The 21,004-nt window shown below is 37.6% G+C and overlaps 1 protein-coding gene across 3 annotated transcripts in view; it reads left to right on the top strand.

The window, feature by feature from the left end:
* Positions 1 to 21,004, top strand: part of Tmc1 (transmembrane channel like 1) — a 141,590-nt gene that overhangs the window by 38,425 nt on the left and 82,161 nt on the right. For 2 of the 3 annotated variants that reach the window (XM_038340564.1, XM_038340559.1), the window contains exons 3-4: positions 4,614 to 4,773; positions 11,849 to 11,977. In XM_038340564.1, the coding sequence (XP_038196492.1) occupies positions 4,614 to 4,773; positions 11,849 to 11,977 (289 nt within the window). Of the gene's footprint in view, positions 1 to 4,490; positions 4,514 to 4,613; positions 4,774 to 11,848; positions 11,978 to 21,004 lie in introns of those variants that run through there. The other variant, XM_038340576.1, reaches the window with a different exon arrangement.

The raw sequence follows: 21,004 nt of genomic DNA, 5'->3' as shown, positions 1-21,004 counted from the left end.
TGATGGTACATGCGCCTGCCATCTTGTCTCCGGAACCACCGCATAAAACTACAGGAGTGTGTGGGCATGCCAGTCTCATTGACCAGTGAATAGAATCCTTACAACCTCCATGTACACATACACATGTGCATACACGAATGCACACATCCATCTCACACACACACACACACACACACACACACCCCTTACAAATGGTTTGCTGTGAAGAAAATAGTAATGTTTAACATTTTCCTTTCTGTTTCTGTTCTATTTTCACTGGGAAAACCTTTACTGATGAAAAAACAGATTGGCTTGCCCTGAAATGTAATATTTATTTCATGCTTGGCTTGGTGACACACGAGAGGAAGCACTTTGAAAGCAGAGGCAGGTTAATCTCTGTGTGTTAAAGACTAAACTGTACTGTGTAATAAATTTCAGGCCACTCTGTACACACACACACACACACACACACACACACACACACACACACAGGCACCTGTTTGCACATGTCCAACTTGAATTATATACAAGGATGTTTGGGCTGACCAGATTGCCACCCCCCCCCCCCCCCCCCCGCCTCCTGCGTGCGCTCTATGCTCTAGAACCCAGTTCGCAAGCTTCGGGCAAGGGGCTGGAGGTTGAGGAAACACATTCAGAGACAGACAGACACACAGAACTTCAAACACCAGTACCAAAAGCCCTTCTTTAATAGCACCATGGAGGCTTAAATACCCTGCAGTCAATGGTCAACAGGTGAAAATACTATCCTCTGATCCTCTAGGTAAAGCACAGCTTTTAGTAACTTCAATTAGAAGGCTCTAGACAGGGAAGAGCAGCTGAAGGCCAGGACTCATTAGTCCCAACACCAGATGATTCAATTAAAACAAAAGAACATGTCTATCTTGTCTACTCAGTTCCCAGATGGTTTGTATGAACTGCTACCTTCTTCTCACTTTGGATAGACTCAGCTCAAGAGCATGAATCAGGTTCCTTTCCAGGCACCCAGGCTACTCACGGACAGGAATGTTAGAAATATCATTATATGAGCAAACGTTTTGAATTTTTTAAACCAAAAATGAAAGAGCACTATCTAAAGAACAGTTCATTTTTAGGGACACTGGGCTGACAATTTAATATCCATACAGTGCAAGCAGACCACCAGTGTTGCCCTAAGAGCTCCCTCCCCAAAATGAAAACAGCCTGGAGCTTCTCTCCGTCTTGGTTTCATTGCTTAAAAGAATCGACTTATTTTTTGGCATTTGCAATTTTGTCTATTTGGAAAATTCGGCCCTTTCTGGCTCTTTTAGCCCCTGGCAACCACAATTCTATTGTTAACTTCTGAGCCTGAAAAATGTAGGCATCTCATATAAGTGTAATCATGTGCCTTTTGTCTTTCCGTGTGGCTTATGTCACAGGATGTAGCATCTTCAGTGTTCATTGTATTAAACAGCAGTGTTCCCCACATTTTTACAGCTCGAATATCCTATGACATGAACATAGCACATTTCTTGTCTCTGATGATGAATGTTTCCGCTGTTCCTTTATCTTGGCTGTTGTGAAGAGTGATTCAGTGGCTATGCGGTAATCAGACTTCTACAAGATCTCAGTTCAGATATTTGGGTTAATGCCTGTGACTGCCATTGCTGAAGCACCGGATACTTTTATTTCCTATTGAAGAAATCCATGCTTTTTATGGTGGTTTTTCTATGTTACCTTCCTACCAGCATTGCACGTGGGCTCTAATTTCTTCATATCATTGCCATCACTTATTATATTTTTGATGAGTTATTGTAGTAAAAATGAACTGATGATATCTTACTGCAATTTTGGTGTCCATTTCTCTTATGATTAAAAGTATAATACATACCTTCACGTCTGTTGGCCATGTTGAATGTCTTCTTTAGAGAGATCTATAAAGTCCTTTAATTATTTTAAAACATAGACAGTTACTATTATTTTATCTTAAGAGTTCCTTATGTATTTTGGACATTAGTCCCTTTTCAGATACATGGCTTTCAAATATGTATTTTATTCTGCAGAATATTTTTTTAGCGAACTATTTCCATTGTTGCATAAAAGCTTTTCTTTTGATGGGGCCCCATGGCTAAGCACAGTGGTTCATTTTTGTGATGAGTACAAAGATACTCATCAGATAAGGTAAAGGAAAGGAGACAGGTGTTCTGTCTGCACTGGAATAATTTTTGGAGTTATTCCAGAAGTTGTCTTTGCATGAAGGAAGCCTGGGGCTCGCAGACACTGAGCTTAAGCCTTTTGAAGTAAGACAGCTCTTCAGAGGTGGTCCATCTGGAGTATGCTCAGTTTATGCTATACATTCTGGAGCAAGCTCTGTTTAAGGGCGGAAAAAATAGTCAACATATTCTTGGGCCTGATTAGCTCAAGGTCATGGGCATATGTATAAAAAAATTTATAATGTAGACAAAAATATTTACAGCCATGTTTAGCAAGCATCCTAAAGATGACTGGCAGAAATATTTCTTGGTGTACTAAAGTACTTTTCTCCAAAATAGGTTTAGCTGAAACCATAGGAAAAGGAGATACTGCAGTAGTATTAATGGAGGACTTTGCCCTTGAGGGCGCCTTCCTCTCTCGGCTCCTAACTGTACCTCTAAGTACTTTTTGTTTTATTGCTTGTACTTTTGATGTCATGCACTAGAAAGCATTACTAAAATCAGTTATTATAAAGTCTTTCCAGCACATATTCTTTGGAATTCTACAGTTTTATATCCAATATTCAAGTATAATACATTTTGAATTGATATTTGTTATAGTGTAGACTAGGGGTTTAGATCTAATTTTCACAGAGCTATCTGGACTTTCTAGTGTCATTTGTTCATGACCTCATTTTGTATTCTTTGGCATATTTCTGAATATCACTTGATTGTACATGTTCATGTTTACCTTGGGGCTCTCTTTTTCCTTCTATTGGGCTACACTGATGTTCTCTTATGTAAATAACATTATATGTTTATTTATTTATTTATTTTTAAATGAATACTGATTTATTATGTGTACAGTGTTCTTCTTGCATGTATGCCTGGATGCCAGAGGAGGACACCAGATCTCATTATAGATGGTTGTGAGCCACCATGTGGTTGCTGGGAATTGAACTCAGCATCTTTTGTTAAGTGCTTTCTACATCACTGATGTGATCTTTGTTCTTCATTCTCTCAAGGTAGTAATGTCACATTCTTTGAATTTTGCATTGAACCGTCTTTATAACTTATTGATTAATTCTACTTGGTTACAGTATGCAGTCTTCTCACTAGCTGTTACTATGTTGAATTCACTAGTGTTTTATTGTGAAAATTTTCATATATATTCATTATAAATATTCTTCTCTAGTCTCTTGGGTATGACAGTAGTGTGGGTCTCATGGAATGAGTTAATGCTCCTCCTCTTTAATTTCGAAGTGTTTCATAAGGACTTGCACTAGTACTGAAAAGCACCCGCCAGAACCAACAGACAGCATTAACTCTTACTTAGACTGTGGAATTCACTAGTGAACCTAGTAAATATAGGTATTATATATTTTTTAAAGGCTGGAAAAAATACAGTTTCAAAAAAATAAAAGAATTATTTGGAGTCAACAATGAAGATGAGTCCTGTAGTCCCAGGAAGCTTGGGAGACAAAAGCAAGGCAATTGATTGAAACCAGTAGTTTGTGCCAGTCTGGTTAAATTAAGTGGACTCCTAAAATTAATACTAAATACTAAAACGAGGGTGGATAATTTGAACTAGGAAGACTCTCAGGATTTAATCAATTTCTTTAAAACTATTTCAGTTTGTAGACATTTCCTTGTGAGTCCTGGTTTCTGTACTAGAAATGACTAGTAAAAAAGCACAGTGCTTTATAATGTTACATTACATGTTACAGGGTAGCCTTCAAACTTGAGGCTGCTTTGAATGGTTTTAGAAATCATAATATAGTGCTAAACTCCAAGTCATTGATTTATCTTAATAAATCAGGACTGAAACTGTAAGGATTAATTGTAATGGAGAGACTCATATTTGCTATTTGACTAGATGAACCACAGAGCAAATTAAATTAGGTGTGTGTGTGTGCTTGTGCGCACAAGCATGTGTGTATGTGTGTATAAAATACTATTTCATATTACATTGTGGGGAAATTGGTGTAGGAGGCCTTTCTGTATTTATTTTGCTTTCATTGGTTCTTAAAAAAAACTGCCTTGGCCTAGTTGATAGGGCGGAACTCAGGTAAGCGGGAAAGACAAAACAGAATTCTGGGAGGAAAAAAGCAGAGACAGGCAGACTCCATGATTCTGGATGCTGGTTAGACTCATGCCAGTAAGCCACGGTCATGTGGTGATACACAGATTTAATAGAAATGGGTTAATCAAGATGTGAGAGTTAGCCAATGAGAGACTAGAGCTAATGGGTCAGGCAGTGTTTTAATTAATACAATTTCTGTGTGGTTATTTCAGGGGCTAAACTAGCTGGGCAGCAGGACACAGATCCCTTCGCTTACTATAGGAAATAGTAGTTGCACTCACTGGTATGTAGCACAGTTATTAAACAGTAAGAATAAACTTGTTAGTGAGAGAAAACAGGCACTTTCTGATGCTTCTTACTGATGTGTCAACTGTCGTGGTCAGGTGAAGAAGAAGACAAACTACCTAGAAGAGAAAGCTTGAGACCCAAGAGAAAACGGACTAGGGATGTCATCAACGAGGATGATCCAGAACCTGAGCCAGAGGATGAAGAAACAAGGAAGGCAAGAGAAAAAGAAAGGCGGAGGAGGCTGAGGAGAGGAGCGTAAGTTATTCCTCCTGTGTAGCTGGTGGTATTATTATGTAAAAACACATGAAAGAGGATTGCTCTATGTCGGGACTCACTGAATTTTACATCAGTCATTAAAATTACTTCTAGTAAGATAGGCTTAAAGTGATTCTGCCATTTTCCTCCACTTGAATATATTTAAATACTAAAATATAGTTTTGAAAATGAATACACACCGAGAATGTGCTATGAGAAATTCCCCCGTAAAAGACTTAAATTGTTACAGGTTGTTACAATGTTATGGTTGTTTTAAATATTTGAAAATTGTATAGAAAGATCCAGAAGAATGAGCTCTGGTCTCTTTAGCTTATGGAGAAGTATTTGGTAAAATCCAACTAAATGCAGTACAGGAGCTATCTGCACAACCTTTTACAGTTTTATAGCATTATTAATAAAGAAAGTGAGTATAAGACAGAATCGTATGTAGTATTCAAAGCCTAAAATGTTAGCTGCTGGGAATTTTGCAGAAAGAAAGTATGCTGGCTTTTGTTATAGAAGGTTAGGGACACACACACACACACACACACACACACGAATTTAATTTGTTTCTTGTTTTGAAGACAGGATCTTACTATTGGTTGCCCTGGAACTCACTGTGTAAACCACGCTGGCCTCTGAAGTGCTAAGATTAAAGGTGTGAGTCACCACACTCAGTTCATATTTATGTTAAAAAATTCAGCATCTTTTAGCTTCAAACTTTTATTTCTGACACTGTAGAGAGTAATGTATTTAAATGCTATTTTTAAAAGATCCAAGAAGATTATATTTTGGATTACTGGAAATTTGCAGGTGGCAAGAATTGAGGGAAAGCGTGCCTGCACACATATAGTCTGCAAATCTGAGGCTCTGTAAAAAAGATTCAAACAAAGAGCTAGCCTGTTCTATACCTATAGGTTATGGGTCTTGTGGGCTACCATCAGGCAGTGGACCCAGTACTCTTCTTATTAAGGAACGTCCTCACCTCATCCTCCCAAGATGGTACCTTTCAGTGTTCAATAAGTCTATTGCGCTAACCCCAGAAATAATCATTACTTAATGAAACCATATGGAAAATTGTCAGGTAGGGAGTAAAGCTCTGCATTAGCAGACTGTACTTCCTTTTAGAAATGTTTTAGCTTAAGTTTTGAGTTTCCCTCTCACTGTTATTTCTTTTTCCTTCTCTTTAAATACCATGGTGTCATTTGCTTTAGATTTTAACTCTGGTATTTTTTATTTGCATTTTCTTTTTAACAAGAAGTTTTTTTAAAAAACTTAAAAATGTAATTCAATAAAATCCCGTTTAATGTTACGATGGTTAGTGCTATATACAGGAATATGTCTTGTTAGCAAAGCTTGTTCTTTTTAGGAGGGATTTCATCATGAAAACAAGACCAATGTAGACATGTGTTCCACAAATTCCACAGAATTTGCTTTTCCTCCTCATTTATACCTGGGAAAAAGAAGCTAAGAAGATATATTGAGCTGGAATTTTCTGCTTGCCTGCCCTCTTAGGGCTTTCATATAAAATGCCCAGCCTCTGGGAAACAGGACCATGATCACCAATTGCATCTTCTTCTATAAGAGTATCTCATCTCAGTTGGTCTCATGTCCATTTTGGTTCTGAGGATTCTATAGTTACTTCTCATCTCCCAAACCTTCCCCATAGATAACTTTAATCTCCTTAGAATTTTCAAATTATATTGCCAAAGCCATAGTGCTCTGTATATTTAGTTTTGGCATTCTGACTAATATTTTAGGTTTATATTTCTCTTCTTTTCTTTATAGAGAAAGATCTTTTGTTAAAAAGGAAAATATACTTTTAAAACTTATTTTGAAGAAAATTAGTAGGCAAATGAGGACACATTGGTTTAAGTAAATTAATTCAGAATCTTTCTTCTTTAAATATTCAAGCAAAGCCTCGGGGAGTTTCCCTTACCCTCACAAACATTTAAAACCAAGTAAATCTAATACTGTAATGCTATCTTTGGTGACGGTAAGGACATATTGCCTTGGTAGATGCTGTAGATTATTTCTAGTGATATCACAGGCTTTTCCTGACCCACTTTTGAACAAGTAAGCAAAACGTTGGTAGTAGTGAAAATTCAGTATGTTATCCTTTCTTTTTCCTCACAACTGTTGGTATGCTCAAGATAGAAAGCCTTTCTTGCACAGAGCAGTTCTAAATTTTAGAAGATAGAACATATGTCATGTGTATTATATATATATATATATATATATATATATATATATATATATATATATGAGTGGTTCCCAGATAAGCAGGTTCCTTGTAGTGCCGATAAGCATAATTTAGGTGCTTTGGGTAGTTGAAGGTAACTTATCTGCCAGCCACACTCTGAAGCACAGCAAGATCCTCTTGGAACTTATCAACAATTAACAACAAAGTCTTAAAAATATACAATGTTGGGTGACTTTGTGTAAGAATGGACCTCTTCCCATGTCATGGAAACATTCTGAAGAGCATCGCTGTGTTCTAGTACACTTTAATGCAATTATCAGGTTCAAGGTGCAAACTCAATGTTATTCAGGAAATTTTGATACATACACACTTCTTCAATAAATATTTATCCAGACCCCTAAATTTATAGTCCGATAAAAGAGAAGCTACTCAGATACAAACTATTGTGAAATAAGATAGAATATACATGCTGGAGAAAAAAGATGAACAAAGTATTTGGAGACTGAGAGAAGAGAAAGTTCCTAGAAAATCAGAGCTACACAAAAAGTTGATTGGTGCCAGGAAGTTCTCTGTTAGATGGTTGCTTATATTTGCCATGTAAATTCATAAGCTTTAAGGCCATTCATACATTGATTGCTCATGGCTCATTCTTTTATCCCTACTGAGACTTTCTTATATAGTGGAACTCAGTAATGTAGTACATTATTGTACTTAATGTACACATGGGTTATTTGGGAATAGGGGGCCAGTTAAAGATTTGAAATATCAGATAACTAACTTACTAATCTTAAAGTCTTCTCGTTGTAAATTGACTCCATTTTTGAGAGTTTCATGTATCTAGTTACTTTTGCAAGCTTTTTTTTTATTTTCAAAAGGAACATGTCTTAATATTTGTATTTGTATCTATAGCTACATAAAAGTTCAATTATTTTTTGTCAAAACATTTCGAACCTTTCTAAGACTAACCACTACAACCTATATATCGCTTCAGATTGTCACAAGTATTTTATGTCATTGTTACACAGTATCACAGGGTTATGTATAATAAATACCAAATAATTAAAAAAACGATAATTTAAATTGTATGTTAGTAAATGCCCATACATAGTTTTCTTGAAACAAAATTGGTATTTTAAGTAAAATATATGTACTAGTTTGCTTCCTGCTGCTGTGAGAAAACACTGACCAAAAACAGCTTGTAGAGGGAAAGGGTTTGTTGAAGTCAGTGGTTCTCCACCTTCCTAATGCTGTGTCTCTTTAATACGATTCCTCATGCTGTGGTGACTCCAATTATTTTTGTTGCTACTTTATAACTCTAATTTGATACTGTCATGAAATATAATGTAACTATATGATATGCAGGATAGTTGATTCACAACACCTGTGAAAAGGTAATGTGACCACCAAAGAGAGTTGTGACCCACATGGTTTAAACATTTGCTTCACAATCTGTCACTGAGGGAAGTCAGGGAAGGAAATAAGCCGGAACAAAGATAAGAACCATGGGGGAAAGCTGTTTACTGACTTGCTCCCCTTGGATGGCTGGTGAAGCTACCTTTCTTGTACAGCCAAGACCGATCTGACAAATGTCAGCTAGGCATTTTTGTATCAACTAGGAAACAAGAAAATTCCTAACACACATGCCTACAAGCCAACCTGATAGAGGCAGTTCCTCAACTGTGCTTCCCTGTTCTTAAGCGTGTTGACTTGTCAAGCGAGGTTGGCATACTACCACTAGAAAGTGTTATTTTACAGGGGCAGTCTGAATTTTTTTTTTGAGAAGGCATGATTAGAAACAATAGAAAATAAGTAGTAGATTACAACAATCATTTTCTAGCCTGGTCTGTAATCTGCAAATGTGTTCTTTTACATTATAATTAATCATGTAAAAATAGCTTTTCCCCATATTCCTATTGTGTCTAGCAATAAACTTAGTGAAGTATAAAATATGTTTTTCAATAATAATGAATAGTTTACAATTTTTCAATCTGGGTCTAATGAGGAGAGAGACTTCAACAGTGAATTGAATCCTGAGAATTTTATATGAGAATTGTTAGGGGTTATACATAAATGACTTGTTTACTAGGTCTTTGGAAACTGAAATATGATAGCAACAGCTGTAGAAGTCAGACAGCATTCATAAACTGGTGGTGTAGGAGGTCCTTCCGTCTTTGTGTTGCTTTCATTGGCTAATAACGAAACTGCTTTGGGCCTGTTGATAGGGCAGAACTAGGTGGCTGGAGAGACAGCCGTGGGTGCAGAGAACCAAACTTACATTTTTGGTTGTGAGCCTAGCCTTTAGCAGTATGGACAAAACTATACCCATATTCTGAAATATTGTTTATAATTGTTTGTTTACATTTAATTGGAGATATGATATAGATATGAATAATTTGCATTGGTATGATTCTTGGTTTATTGATACAAATTTAAGGTCAATTTTGTTATATGTATATATATTTCTGATCTTGATTAAGGTATTGTGATTATGTAGTTCATTTACAAAAATGTAATGTATAATTAAGAAATATAGGTTAATAGATAATCATCTATAATAGTCAAGATTGTAGTCATGTTAGTTAGATTTTCTAGATGTATACAGATATATTTCCATTAGATAGGTATTCTTCAAATCTTTCAGAGACATTCAGAATATGGCACTTAAATGCTTTAAGAACTTAGGAGTTTTCATGACAGTGAGACACATATGCTCCTGGCAATACCAATCTACTTCAAGAGGAAATTGGGCATCAAAGAGGCTCCTTATGGAGTTGATTAGCCATTTGGGCAAGAAACTGCTCTTGCCTGGACTCCTTCACGGCATGCTGTAAAAACCGGATATGCAAAACCCACAATGAAATGACTGCTGAACTTGCCTAAAGATGAGACGATCCTTTGGCATTCCTGATTCATGAAAGAGTCTGCGAGACATTCTGCAGGATACAAAAGAAAGTGACTGAATGATCTTTAAAATTTCTTGCTTCATGGAAAAGTATGCTGAGTACTATGGGCCTGTAGGCTGAAGATGGATGCCCCAATGGTACAGAAGAACTTTGGTGATTGTCCAGGCAGCACAATGTCTCTGTCAATTCTAGAGTTTTGAAAGTTACTTACAATTCACTTCCTGTTTACTTAGGTAATATTATATCCTTCTGGAGTCTTTGATGGAGTTGAAGAATAGAGAGTTAGTCATAGTTATAGTTTTCCTTAGTTATGATAAAAGATAAAGTAAATAGAAATATTGTAACTGTAATTCTTGCTTGATACCTGTTATATGTAATTTTACTTTGTTAAAGTTAAAACTTTTATATTTAAACAGAAAAGGGGAGGTGATGTGGAAGTCCTCTCTGTGTGTTGCTTGTATTGGTTAATGAATAAAGAAACTGCCTTGGCCTAATAGGGCAGAACCTAGGTAGGCAGAGAAGACAGAACTGAATTCTGGGAGGAAGAAAGCAGTGTCAGGAGACATCTTGGACTCATTGCTGGAGACAGACATGCTGAGACTTTGCTGGTAGGCCACGACCTTGTGGTGATATACAGATTAATAGAAATGGATTAAATTAATATGTAAGAGCTAGCCAATAGAAATTAGAGCTAATGGGCCAAGCAGTGATTTAATAAAACAGTTTCTGTGTGGTTATTTCTGGCTAAGCTAGCCCAGCAGCCAGGACAAACAAGTAGGCCCTTCTCCAACAAACTGGAACCCTGGAAAGGATTAAAATGAAAATGTGATGTGCAGAGGAGAGATCCAGGGAGCTGAACCCTGAAGCTCCATGGAGGGCTGATGCACAGAAGTACGGGTTCCACTGGGGGAGAGGATGAAGCTAATTCTTCTAGTATTGGAGAAATGACAGAATAGACTCACCTCCAGCTAAGGAAGGGCCATTCAGCTCCTGGAGTAAAGTGTTGCCAAGGAGAAAGTGTCAATCAAGAAGGCAAAAGGAAGTAGACAAGAAGTCAAAGATGAAGGTAGTTAGTGATTCCTACAGTCTGAATATAAAGTTGAGTCTGCTTATAAAGCAAAAAATATGACTTATAGAGTTCCAGTCTCAGTACTATAATATTAAGTATGAAAGGGTACATTTAAAATTGATACACTAGCCTAATAATTAAAACAATCTATTGCCAACAGTTTGATTTCTATAATATAGTATTATGTTTCTCCACTAAAACCATGTGACTCATGGTTAGATTTTGTTTTCTTTTGCTTCCAGTTTTGCAACAGTAGGATCACAGAAAAGAGAACGTGGTATCTGCTTAGTGAGAAGCAAAATTCCTTTGAAGGCATCTTCAAAGCATTTGCCTCCACCAAAAGCATTTCAAGTTGAATTTTATCAAATGAAGTTTTGGGTGTAATTAACAGATTAGGCTTCCTTTGAGAAGCAGAGTTTCATTTTTTTTCCCGTTTCAATTTTCCCCCTTTTCTCTTGAGACAGGGCTAATTTAAAATTTCTAAGGACACTTCAAAGATGTCTTCACCTTTAATTCATTATCCTTATTGAAAAATAAGGTTCTTAAATGAAATATAGACTTGGAGAGGATAGCTGCCAAGGGGAACAGAGGAGAGAAGTGTGTATCTTGATGAATCTGTAGCCATCCTTTCCACAGCTCCCTTGTTCTGACAGCTGGAGGCTGAGGACATAAAAGAACAGTTCCATTTTGAGCATTAGAATGCAAATAGCATTGTTGAAGGTTATAATAATCCCCAAGCCGGATGGACGTCAGCGCAGTGTTGAGATGTGAATTCTAGAGTTTAGGGGATTCCTCATTGACTTTGGGCAGCTGAGTTTGAAAAGGGGGCTTGGGTATCTGACAGGAGCCTTTTTAGGTTTGGAAATGAAACAAAGTTTAACCTTTCATTTTCTTTTAAAGGGAAGAAGAAGAAGAGATTGATGAAGAGGAATTAGAGCGACTGAAGGCACAGTTGGATGAGAATAGACAGATGATTGCTACTGTCAAATGCAAACCTTGGAAAATGGAGAAGAAAATTGAAGTTCTCAAGTAGGTTGCTACTTTCACATGCAGAAACATAGCTCTCAGAAATCTGATTGCCCACGTATTATAGATAATGCTATAGTCACATGTGTGCATATGCTAGAGGGCTTTAGGATTAATAACTATAAACTGAAAACAGATTTGAACATTAGCATGTAGGCTTGTGTAACTTCTGTCGTAACCTTGAATCATCTGCTCCTGAAATTGGGCTTGCCTAGTTACTATTTCTGTGCAAACAGTGCTTGAACGTTATAGGTCTGTGTGGTCGCTTGCTTTTGTTTCTCTATAGCTTCCAGATCCTAGTGAACTTTTCCATCATGGCTCTCATGAAAGCACAGGGAGGCTGCTACAACACTAGAATGGTGAATAGGATTCAGTTGAGGCTTATGCTACCAGCTAGTCCTTGGTCACGTGTGAGTTACCTGTTTTCATTCTCACGTAGACAGCCAGCACATAGCTTTCTAAATGTCTCATGTGCAAAATCAAGTGAGCATCTCTTTCTGGGGCCAGGGTGGGGGTGAGGAGATAATGTTGTTTTCCTTGCTGTGACCTTCGGAGTGGCAGGCTGTTCAAAAGAACATGGCTGTGTTGATACCTATGTCTGCATCTTTCGATTCTGTCACAGATGCTGTTTTCACATGAGACAGTTTTATATATGGTGGTGAGCTTCCCAAACTCTCTTCTCTCCAGCCCATTTTACCAGTAATGCTGTCACGTGAGAGGGTCACCTAATTGTTGATGGCAATGATTAAAGGAACTGAAGGAGCTCTCAGGACTGTTCTCTTCTAGACCTTACTCCGCTAGAGTCAGCTTGTTATTTGAGGAAATTATTTTAGTTTTTAACTTCCTGAGAGCTTAGTTAAAAAATAAAACCACCTTTTGTTTTTGGATCTGGCTGTCCTTCACAGAGTTTGTGTCTGGCTTTACCTTATGTATTAAGGTTGTCTAAGCTCCAAACAATATTGTCTCTGGTGGAAAGCACCATTCTATTCTGTGCATGTGTGTGTGTGTGTGTGTGTGTGTGTGTGGTGTGTGTGTGTGTCTGTCTGTGTATAGTATCTGTGTATATCTCTGCATATGACCCATGCACCTGTTTGCGTATCAAAATATTTTTAATTTAATGAAATGGTAATGCTGTTGACATAGGTTTAGAAGTGCCCTTATTCACAACCTACAAGTACCTTCTGGCTCCTGAAATATATTTTGAGATATAAACAGCAAATGAAATTCCTAAACCTGAGATACACACACACACACACACACACACAAAACTAAATACAGAAGTTTAATTATTAGAAGATAATGTCATGAACTTTCAGAGAATATAATTGAGGAAGAATGTCAAGGAGCAGCCTGAAGCTATAGAAAGACCATTTTTACCCTAATCTCCCCCACACCACAACCACTCAGCCACACACACACCTTTACCTGCAACTCCCATGTAGGACAATAGAGTAGCTACAGGATTCAAACTTGAGTTTGAATTTCTTGTCTTCCATTTATTGGCTATTCAAACTCAAAGGAGATGTAGAGTTTTTCTGACTCTATATTTCATGTGACATTATATTTATAGCATAATATGGCATAGAAAACATGAGGGACGGTGTCAGCACACAGCACAAATCTGGGAAACACCCCTGAGAACAGACTTCATGTCCTATGACCTACAAACGGTATGATAAACAGAAGGGAAAGTTGGGACTTAACAGGGCTATTAGGTAGGAGGAAGCCTAGTTATAGGGTGAACCAGGAGCTGTGGAGGATGGCGACACATAGGTAGTATATGGATCAATTACCAGGTTTTAAAGTTCTAACAACAGGAAATAGAGGATCTCTTGACAGTTTGGCAAAATTTGAGTCAGATTGTTCTAGGGTCTCCAGGAACATTCCTGTAATACTGTCATGTAGATTTCAGAGTATGGGGCCTTGGGCTGGACTCTAGGCATTAATACCTTCTTGAAAACATGGAGAAATGGGAATCAAAAGAAAAAGATGGACAAAATCAGCCTCAGAATCATGACATGCACGAGGTGAATCTAGATATAGGTATTTTCTGTTTGGCCCTTATGATTTTATTTTCTTCCCTTTTTAAAAAATATTGTTTTTATCACAGCAAAATGTATGCTAACAAAATTAGCCATGTTAGCCTTTTTTTTTTCTTTCTGTATAATACGACTTTTCTTTCGTGGCTGCCTTTCAAATGCAGGAGATTTTGCATTAAAATGCATATGTCCAGCTTCTTATAGACAGAAAATGGGACACCACAGCTGTGCTTGAAAATAACACTGGTGTTAAGCAAGAGCTGCCCTCTGTGAGTATCGCCATCTCTCCAGGTTCCCAAAAATATTCTCTCTCTCTCTCTCTCTCTCTCTCTCTCTCTCTCTCCCTCTCTCTCTCTCTCTCTCTCTGTCTCTCTCTGTCTTTCTGCTTGGCTGTCCCTTCTAGGCATTCAGATTCACTTTCTCTTACCAGGCCAGTTAGTGAATCTGCTGGGCACATTACCAAGACAGCAATTTAAGTGACAACGTCAAAGTCAGCCAGCAGCCCAGAAGAGAAGCAACTGTATCTGTTCACCTGTGGGCAACCCCCACTGTCTTGCGATGCTTCTTCAAGGCAGAAAGACTTGACTCCAGCTTTCTGGCTCTGTGGCTCTATGCACGACTGGTGCCTGGGATTGGGGCTGCCCTAATTTTCCTGTGGGAAGAAGATGCTAATATTAGTGTCATATTTGTCTTCCTCTGCAGTCCTTGATGCGGTGTGAGCATCTCCCACATAGATTCCAATCACACTGCCAGAGCCCGTGCTCACTGCCTCATAGAATATGTGCAGGAAGGTTCTTCTGCCCCAGCATTGCTATGGCAAAGGTGTCAGACAGCTTTCCCTTTCCTTTTTATCTCTCCCAGACTGTGCTGGCTAATTTTCTGTCAGCTTGACACAAGCTGGAGTCATCTGAGAGGAGGGAACCTCCATTGAGAAAATGTCTCCATAAGACTGAACTTCAGGCAAACCTGTAGGGCATTTTCTTAATTAGTGATTGATGTGGGAGTCCTGGGTTCTAAAGAAAGGAAGCTGATCAAGTCATGGAGAGCAAGCTGGTAATCAGCACTCCTCTATGGTCTCTGCATCAGCTCCTGCCTCCAGGTTCCTGCCCTGTTTGAGTTCCTGTCCTGACTTCCTTCAGTGATGAACAGTGCTGCGGAGGTGTAGACCAAACAAACTCCTTCCTCAAGTTGTGTTTGGTCGTGGCATTTCATTGCATCAGTGGCAACTCTAATTAAGACACAGAACAATCTACTTTGAAAGAGTATTTTCAGGATTACGTTTTCCCCTGAAGCAGTCTCAAGACTTTTTTCCTGCTAGATCTGTGGAACCAAGACAATAGGCTCACCATTATTTGAACAGATGATATATTTCTTGCAGCAGAAGGATGGATCCTGTTTTCTCATCCATTCTGTTAGTATATCTTTTATATGTTGAAAGTTGTTATTTACCAGTGTTTATTGAGTCCCATTATTTTATTGTTGTAGTGTATGTGTGTGTGTGTTTCATCTCTTTATGGTTGCTCATCTGATATCATTTATTCCTTGTGTTTTCTTTGGTGATGCCAGCCTCTTCAGGTTAATTTAATACCCTTATAAATGCTTTCATTTTGTATCCTAGAATTTTTCTCTCAAATTGTTCATTGTGGATAATTTGTATTTCTCCAGTTAGCTTAACTTTTTCTTTTTTCATTCTTTATAAAATCAAAAAAACATGTTATTGAGAGAGAAATTAGATCCAGATTAATATCAGAAATCTCTTATTATTAGAGTTCATTCATGTCAAATGCCAGTCTCATTACTGTCACATCAGAATGTATCTTTCCAATTAGTAACAAGCATGAACCTCACAAACTACAGTTAAACAAGAAAAATGTGCCTGTAACTTCCTGTCTTAGGATTTAACCTTCTGATAGATAATCCACATGCAAATAACTAACAATTTTCTTTTTGTACTATTGGTGCAATTGTGAGTGCCTGGCAACTTCTTATCAAATATCTCACTTAGAGTTTATTAAAAGGAGTAATAACAACGACAAAAATCTGATTTTCTTTCTCCTTGGGACTTTTTATAAAATGTCCTTTGCTGAGATGAGCTTTGAAATGCATGATCAGTAGATTTTTTTTTGTCTGTCCTCAAGAACTCTTTTCTGCTTCAGGATTCACCTTCCATATCTTCCCCGCGCCATTTGCCCCACAGAGTCTTACCGGTGTACTTATCCTTGCTTTGGATGGGAAGGATTCTCAGGTGGTACCAGGGCTACTCCTCCTGTTTCTTTTGGAAAATGGTGTAGGTGATTATTCCTGTGTGCCTGCTTTGATATCTCTTTTATGTGGGCTAGTTGAACCAGCCAAAATTCTTCCCAGTGGACAATGAAAAGATATGAGTTGAGGAAAAATGACCCTAATCTATGCTAATATTCAAAGATATTCCCCAAAATTGTTGATAATAAGCTTTACTCAATAATTGTCACATTTACTTATTCAAAGGTGAAAAATCTTATTATTTTATCCATAGTTAAAAAACTATGAACTTCAAGAAACAAAACAAAACAATGAACTTCAAAGAAGCAGGACTTTGATGTAGCACTATTTTATGGTAATAAATAATAAGTGATATAGATAAGAAAGTCCTAAAGTTTTCTTCCAGGTAAAATAAAGGCATGGTTACTGCCATGTGGTTTTACTATTGTGGATGGTATCCAGGGACTCTGGATGCTGAACATGTGTTCTACCACCCAGCTATACCTGCAGCTATCACCATAATTGCAACTCTGCATTGCCTATTTCCTACAGCCTTATACATCAGTGCATCATACATGATAAAACCCACTGAATCCGTTTTCTCAGCATTCAAGAGCTTCCTCCTTTACAAGTTCTGATGAAACTCAGATAGCTGGACTTACGTTTCTCAGCAGTTTAGCTGTAAGTAACAGCTAGTTTTTGCAACTTTTTATAAGACTATAAATATAATGTTAATTTGAAAGGTGATAAAACAAGATGCATTAGTTAACACTTAAGATTATCTAGGAACGACTTTGAATATATTTGATCTAATGCCTTAGCAGTAGAAAGAAAGCGCATGTCGTCCTGATAAACACAAATGCAAATAATTAGAAAAATGAGTTTTTGCTTTTTTTGGAAAATCTTATATTAACCTCAGGTAAGGCATACATTGTAGCTATAATCTAGTTTATAGTATCTTTAGGGCAAGATGAAGCAATGGCAAGTGACATACTATTTTGGGGGTCTTTAAGAATGTTTGTTATTACTGGATGATACAATTGTTATGCTTTATGAAGATATACATGCTAAAATACATGTTTGGAGAACATTATTATAAAATCATAACAAATTGAGAAGAGATTAAGAAATGGCAATAGTTGTATATTCCCAGTATAAAATGTTTAAGATTTCCATCCTTTAGTTACAAGAATTAGAAAATATTAAATAAGATGAATCACTATTTTCAAATAGTTGTATTGACAATGTCACTATATATATGCATATGTTTACATATATACTTTGATATATTACATATATAAATCATTCATATAGTCACTGTGATGGTCACATGAAGATTTATGACTCCTATTGATTAATTTTTATACTTTTGCAAACAATGTTATTGTATTTCATGGCAAGGAGTTGGTCATAGGGGTCAGGATAGTCTAGAGGGGAAGCCATGAAAGAACACAGGGAAGCAGTAATTATAGTCAGTTCATCAGAAAGCCCAGCTCACATAGGATTCGTGTACTCTTTGGATGACCTTATCTAAGCTTTGGTTCTCCTAAAGAGGATGGCTTTCCTTTCTGAATTGGTCACATTGAGATCAATCAGATTCACCAGGCAGTCCTGATTACTTGCAAGACGGACTGGACTACAATGATTTTGAAACTATCATTTTAAATTGCTTGCCTACTCATGCACCAAAATACAGAACACATAGTTCTAACAGATAATGGAAAGTCCTGTCAGAACATTTTAGAACCAGTAGTCCCAGACATCAGTGCACAAGTTGGAAAAAGAAAACCTTAACTCTTACAAATGTTTTGAAAAATAATCAAAGAACCACATCGGCATTGTGGTGAAGTATTTATTTTGCTAATCTTTCCATGCAGAATGCTTCTTTGTCACAGACAGCATACCGAGAATGCTTCTGTTTCTCAGTATTCAGAATTTATGAAAAAATGCTTAATTAGAAAGCACATGCCTGAATCAGAATAAGCAAATTCTTTTTCGAGCCATATACATGGTCTTGTAGAGAGTTGGGTATTAATATAAGAATACTAATCTATGATTATAGATGTGTGTCACTCATGGTGGAAATACGACCTTTGTTAGAGAAATCCCGCAAACCCATGCCTAGAATGCCTTTTGCTTCCTACTCGAATTCTATCAGACTCATACTTCCAGTTCAGTTATTATCTGCAATGTCTACTGCATGCCCCACATTTTTAAAACCTCCATTGTCCTTGCCCCTGAATTATTGTTGTAAACATTTTACAGGCCTGTATCTCATTCTTCCTAGTGTAGTTTAAATCACAGAAAGAATTCTCGAGGTTTTAAAAAGGTTTTTCAAACACTTAACACACTGAAGAAATGATGGCTAAATAGAAGAGAAAATGATAGACATAAAATAAGGGGCTGGAGAGATGACTCTGCTGTTAAGATCATGTGCTGCTCTGCTGGAAGGTCTGAGTTCAGTTCCCAGTACCCGTGTTAATGCCTTGTCACTGCACTGAATGCTACACACACACACACACACACACACACACACACACACACACACACTCACACACACTCACACACACACTCTCACATACACATACACACACTCACACACACAAATACACACAGACTCATACACACACATATTCACACACACACACTCACACATACACATACACACTCACACACTCACACACACATACACACTCACACACACACACACACGAATAAAATAAATGTCTTGACTAGAATTTGCTTTGTAGGTATACATATGCAAGTATTGTATTGGTAAAGTTATAATTTAAATTTAAATTACTGTGCCTAAGAAATCTATAAAAACAATCACCCTAACCTATAAGCCTTACTTGCCCCAGGACACATAACTTCCTGGAATACTGGGGGCTGTTGTTCATGTAAGATTATAAGCCACATGCTTGCTTTTGTAAACAAGCTTGGCTGTCCCAATAATATATAATAAAGTTTGCTTCAAATTTAGCTAAAAAATTGTGGTAGTGGTCTCATTCGTACCCAGCGGGGTGAGCAGTATCTGCCCCAGTGTGGTATGCCTGCTGCTAGGAATAATTTTCTCCCTGTGAAGCGGCATGCAAACACTACCCTTTGGCAAAGTCTTGGCTGGTGAGTGCAGTTACAGCAATGTCTTAAGTTTTCTGCCTTCATCTTGAGAATTTCAGATTTTAAGACTCATTTGTAGCATTAGGGTTAGAGTCTCACCAAACCTCATTTCTGTTCAAACATCAGATCCATGATAGCTGGCTGAAGAATGTCCAGATGGTTCAGGGGGTTGATCCAGTACTCCACAGCCCTATACTCCCAAACCTTCAGGATATAATATTGCTTTCTTGATCCTCAAGGGACTCATTAAAAAAAAGGCCTCAACAGCAGCGGGGCAAATAGACATAAAACCTTCTTATACCACTCAACAAAAGTATATAGTGAGATGTTTATAAAATCAGCACTGTAGAGTTTTTCATACTATATGCCAATGATCTGGTTTGTGTTGCAGTATAGAGAGAGAAGAAAATAACCCACACTTTTCCTTTTCCTTCTATTGTTAGGTTGGTTGACTTGGACTCTGTAAGTGAAACTAACCAAAAGCACATTAGCATGAGGAACACAAAGTTTATTGCCGTGGGCATTGAGCTTGCACAGATGACCAGTGAGTGATGAGTAACTCAAGGAGTGGTTCCAGTCTGTGCTTAGAATCTTAATCATAGGACACACGTCTAGAGAAGTCAGGGCTAGGAAAAAGGACTTTGACTACAGAGTAGCAAACTGGAAATCAGCTACCATGATGACCCAATGGAAGATATGGTCCAGACAGTAAAATTCACAGTTGAGCCTTCTGAACAGATAAAAGGTAGGGAATGGGGAATGGGGGGGAGCACCTTTAGCTATCTTCCCTGCTTTTAGCCAAGTAAGGGCACAGAAAACTTATATTTGTTGCTTCTCATTTGCTTCAGCTCAAAATTGTCCTGTTTTTTTTATTTTTTTGCACATTTTACAATATTTTGTATATTATGGCATACACATAAGTGACGTATTTTAGGGCACTATATTCTGTTATCTTTCAGTTCCTCCTGCTGACAAGAGTTTTGATAGTTATTTGGTGTTTTTCTACAGAGGAATGCCAGACAATATTTGAAACCCAGGGTAGGCACTTAGCTTCAGGGGAAAAATGTGTGTTGTTCTGTTCCCTGCTACGTTAATAAAAAGAATTCTTTAGAAGATATAAATTGAATCTTAATTAGGTACAGAATAGGGCTAGGAAAGCTTAATTACAAGCAGAAAGATTATCTTCTAATATTTAAAGTATTAAACACAAACCCCACCTCTGTTTTTATTGCTTCATTTCATCTCCTATTGCCTGGAGATGCTTGGCTGACCTTCATGGTACAAATAAAACTTGCATTTTCTTCTGACATTTGAGCTAGTCCTGAAAATCAGCACTGTTTTAGAGATTCAGCATCTTAGTTTGCTTCCTCTTATTGTGATAAACACCATGATCAAAACAACCAGGGCAGGAAAGGGTTTATTTCATCTTACAACTCCCAGGTTACAGTCCATCACTGAAGGAAGTCAGGGCAGGAGTTCAAGGCATCTGGAGGCAGGATCTGAAACAGAAACTATGGAGGGGTGCTGCTTACTGGCTTGCTCTCTTTGGTTTGCACAGCTTGCTTTTTTATACAACCCAGCACTACCAGTTCAAGGTTGGCATGGCCCACAGTGAGTTAGGACCTTCTAC

The sequence above is a fragment of the Arvicola amphibius genome, chromosome 1, assembly GCF_903992535.2.
Source record: "Arvicola amphibius chromosome 1, mArvAmp1.2, whole genome shotgun sequence".
In the NCBI taxonomy this organism is placed as follows: domain Eukaryota; kingdom Metazoa; phylum Chordata; class Mammalia; order Rodentia; family Cricetidae; genus Arvicola; species Arvicola amphibius.
The sequence above is the reverse complement of the archived record's forward strand: the minus strand, read 5'-3'. Positions and strand labels throughout refer to the sequence as shown.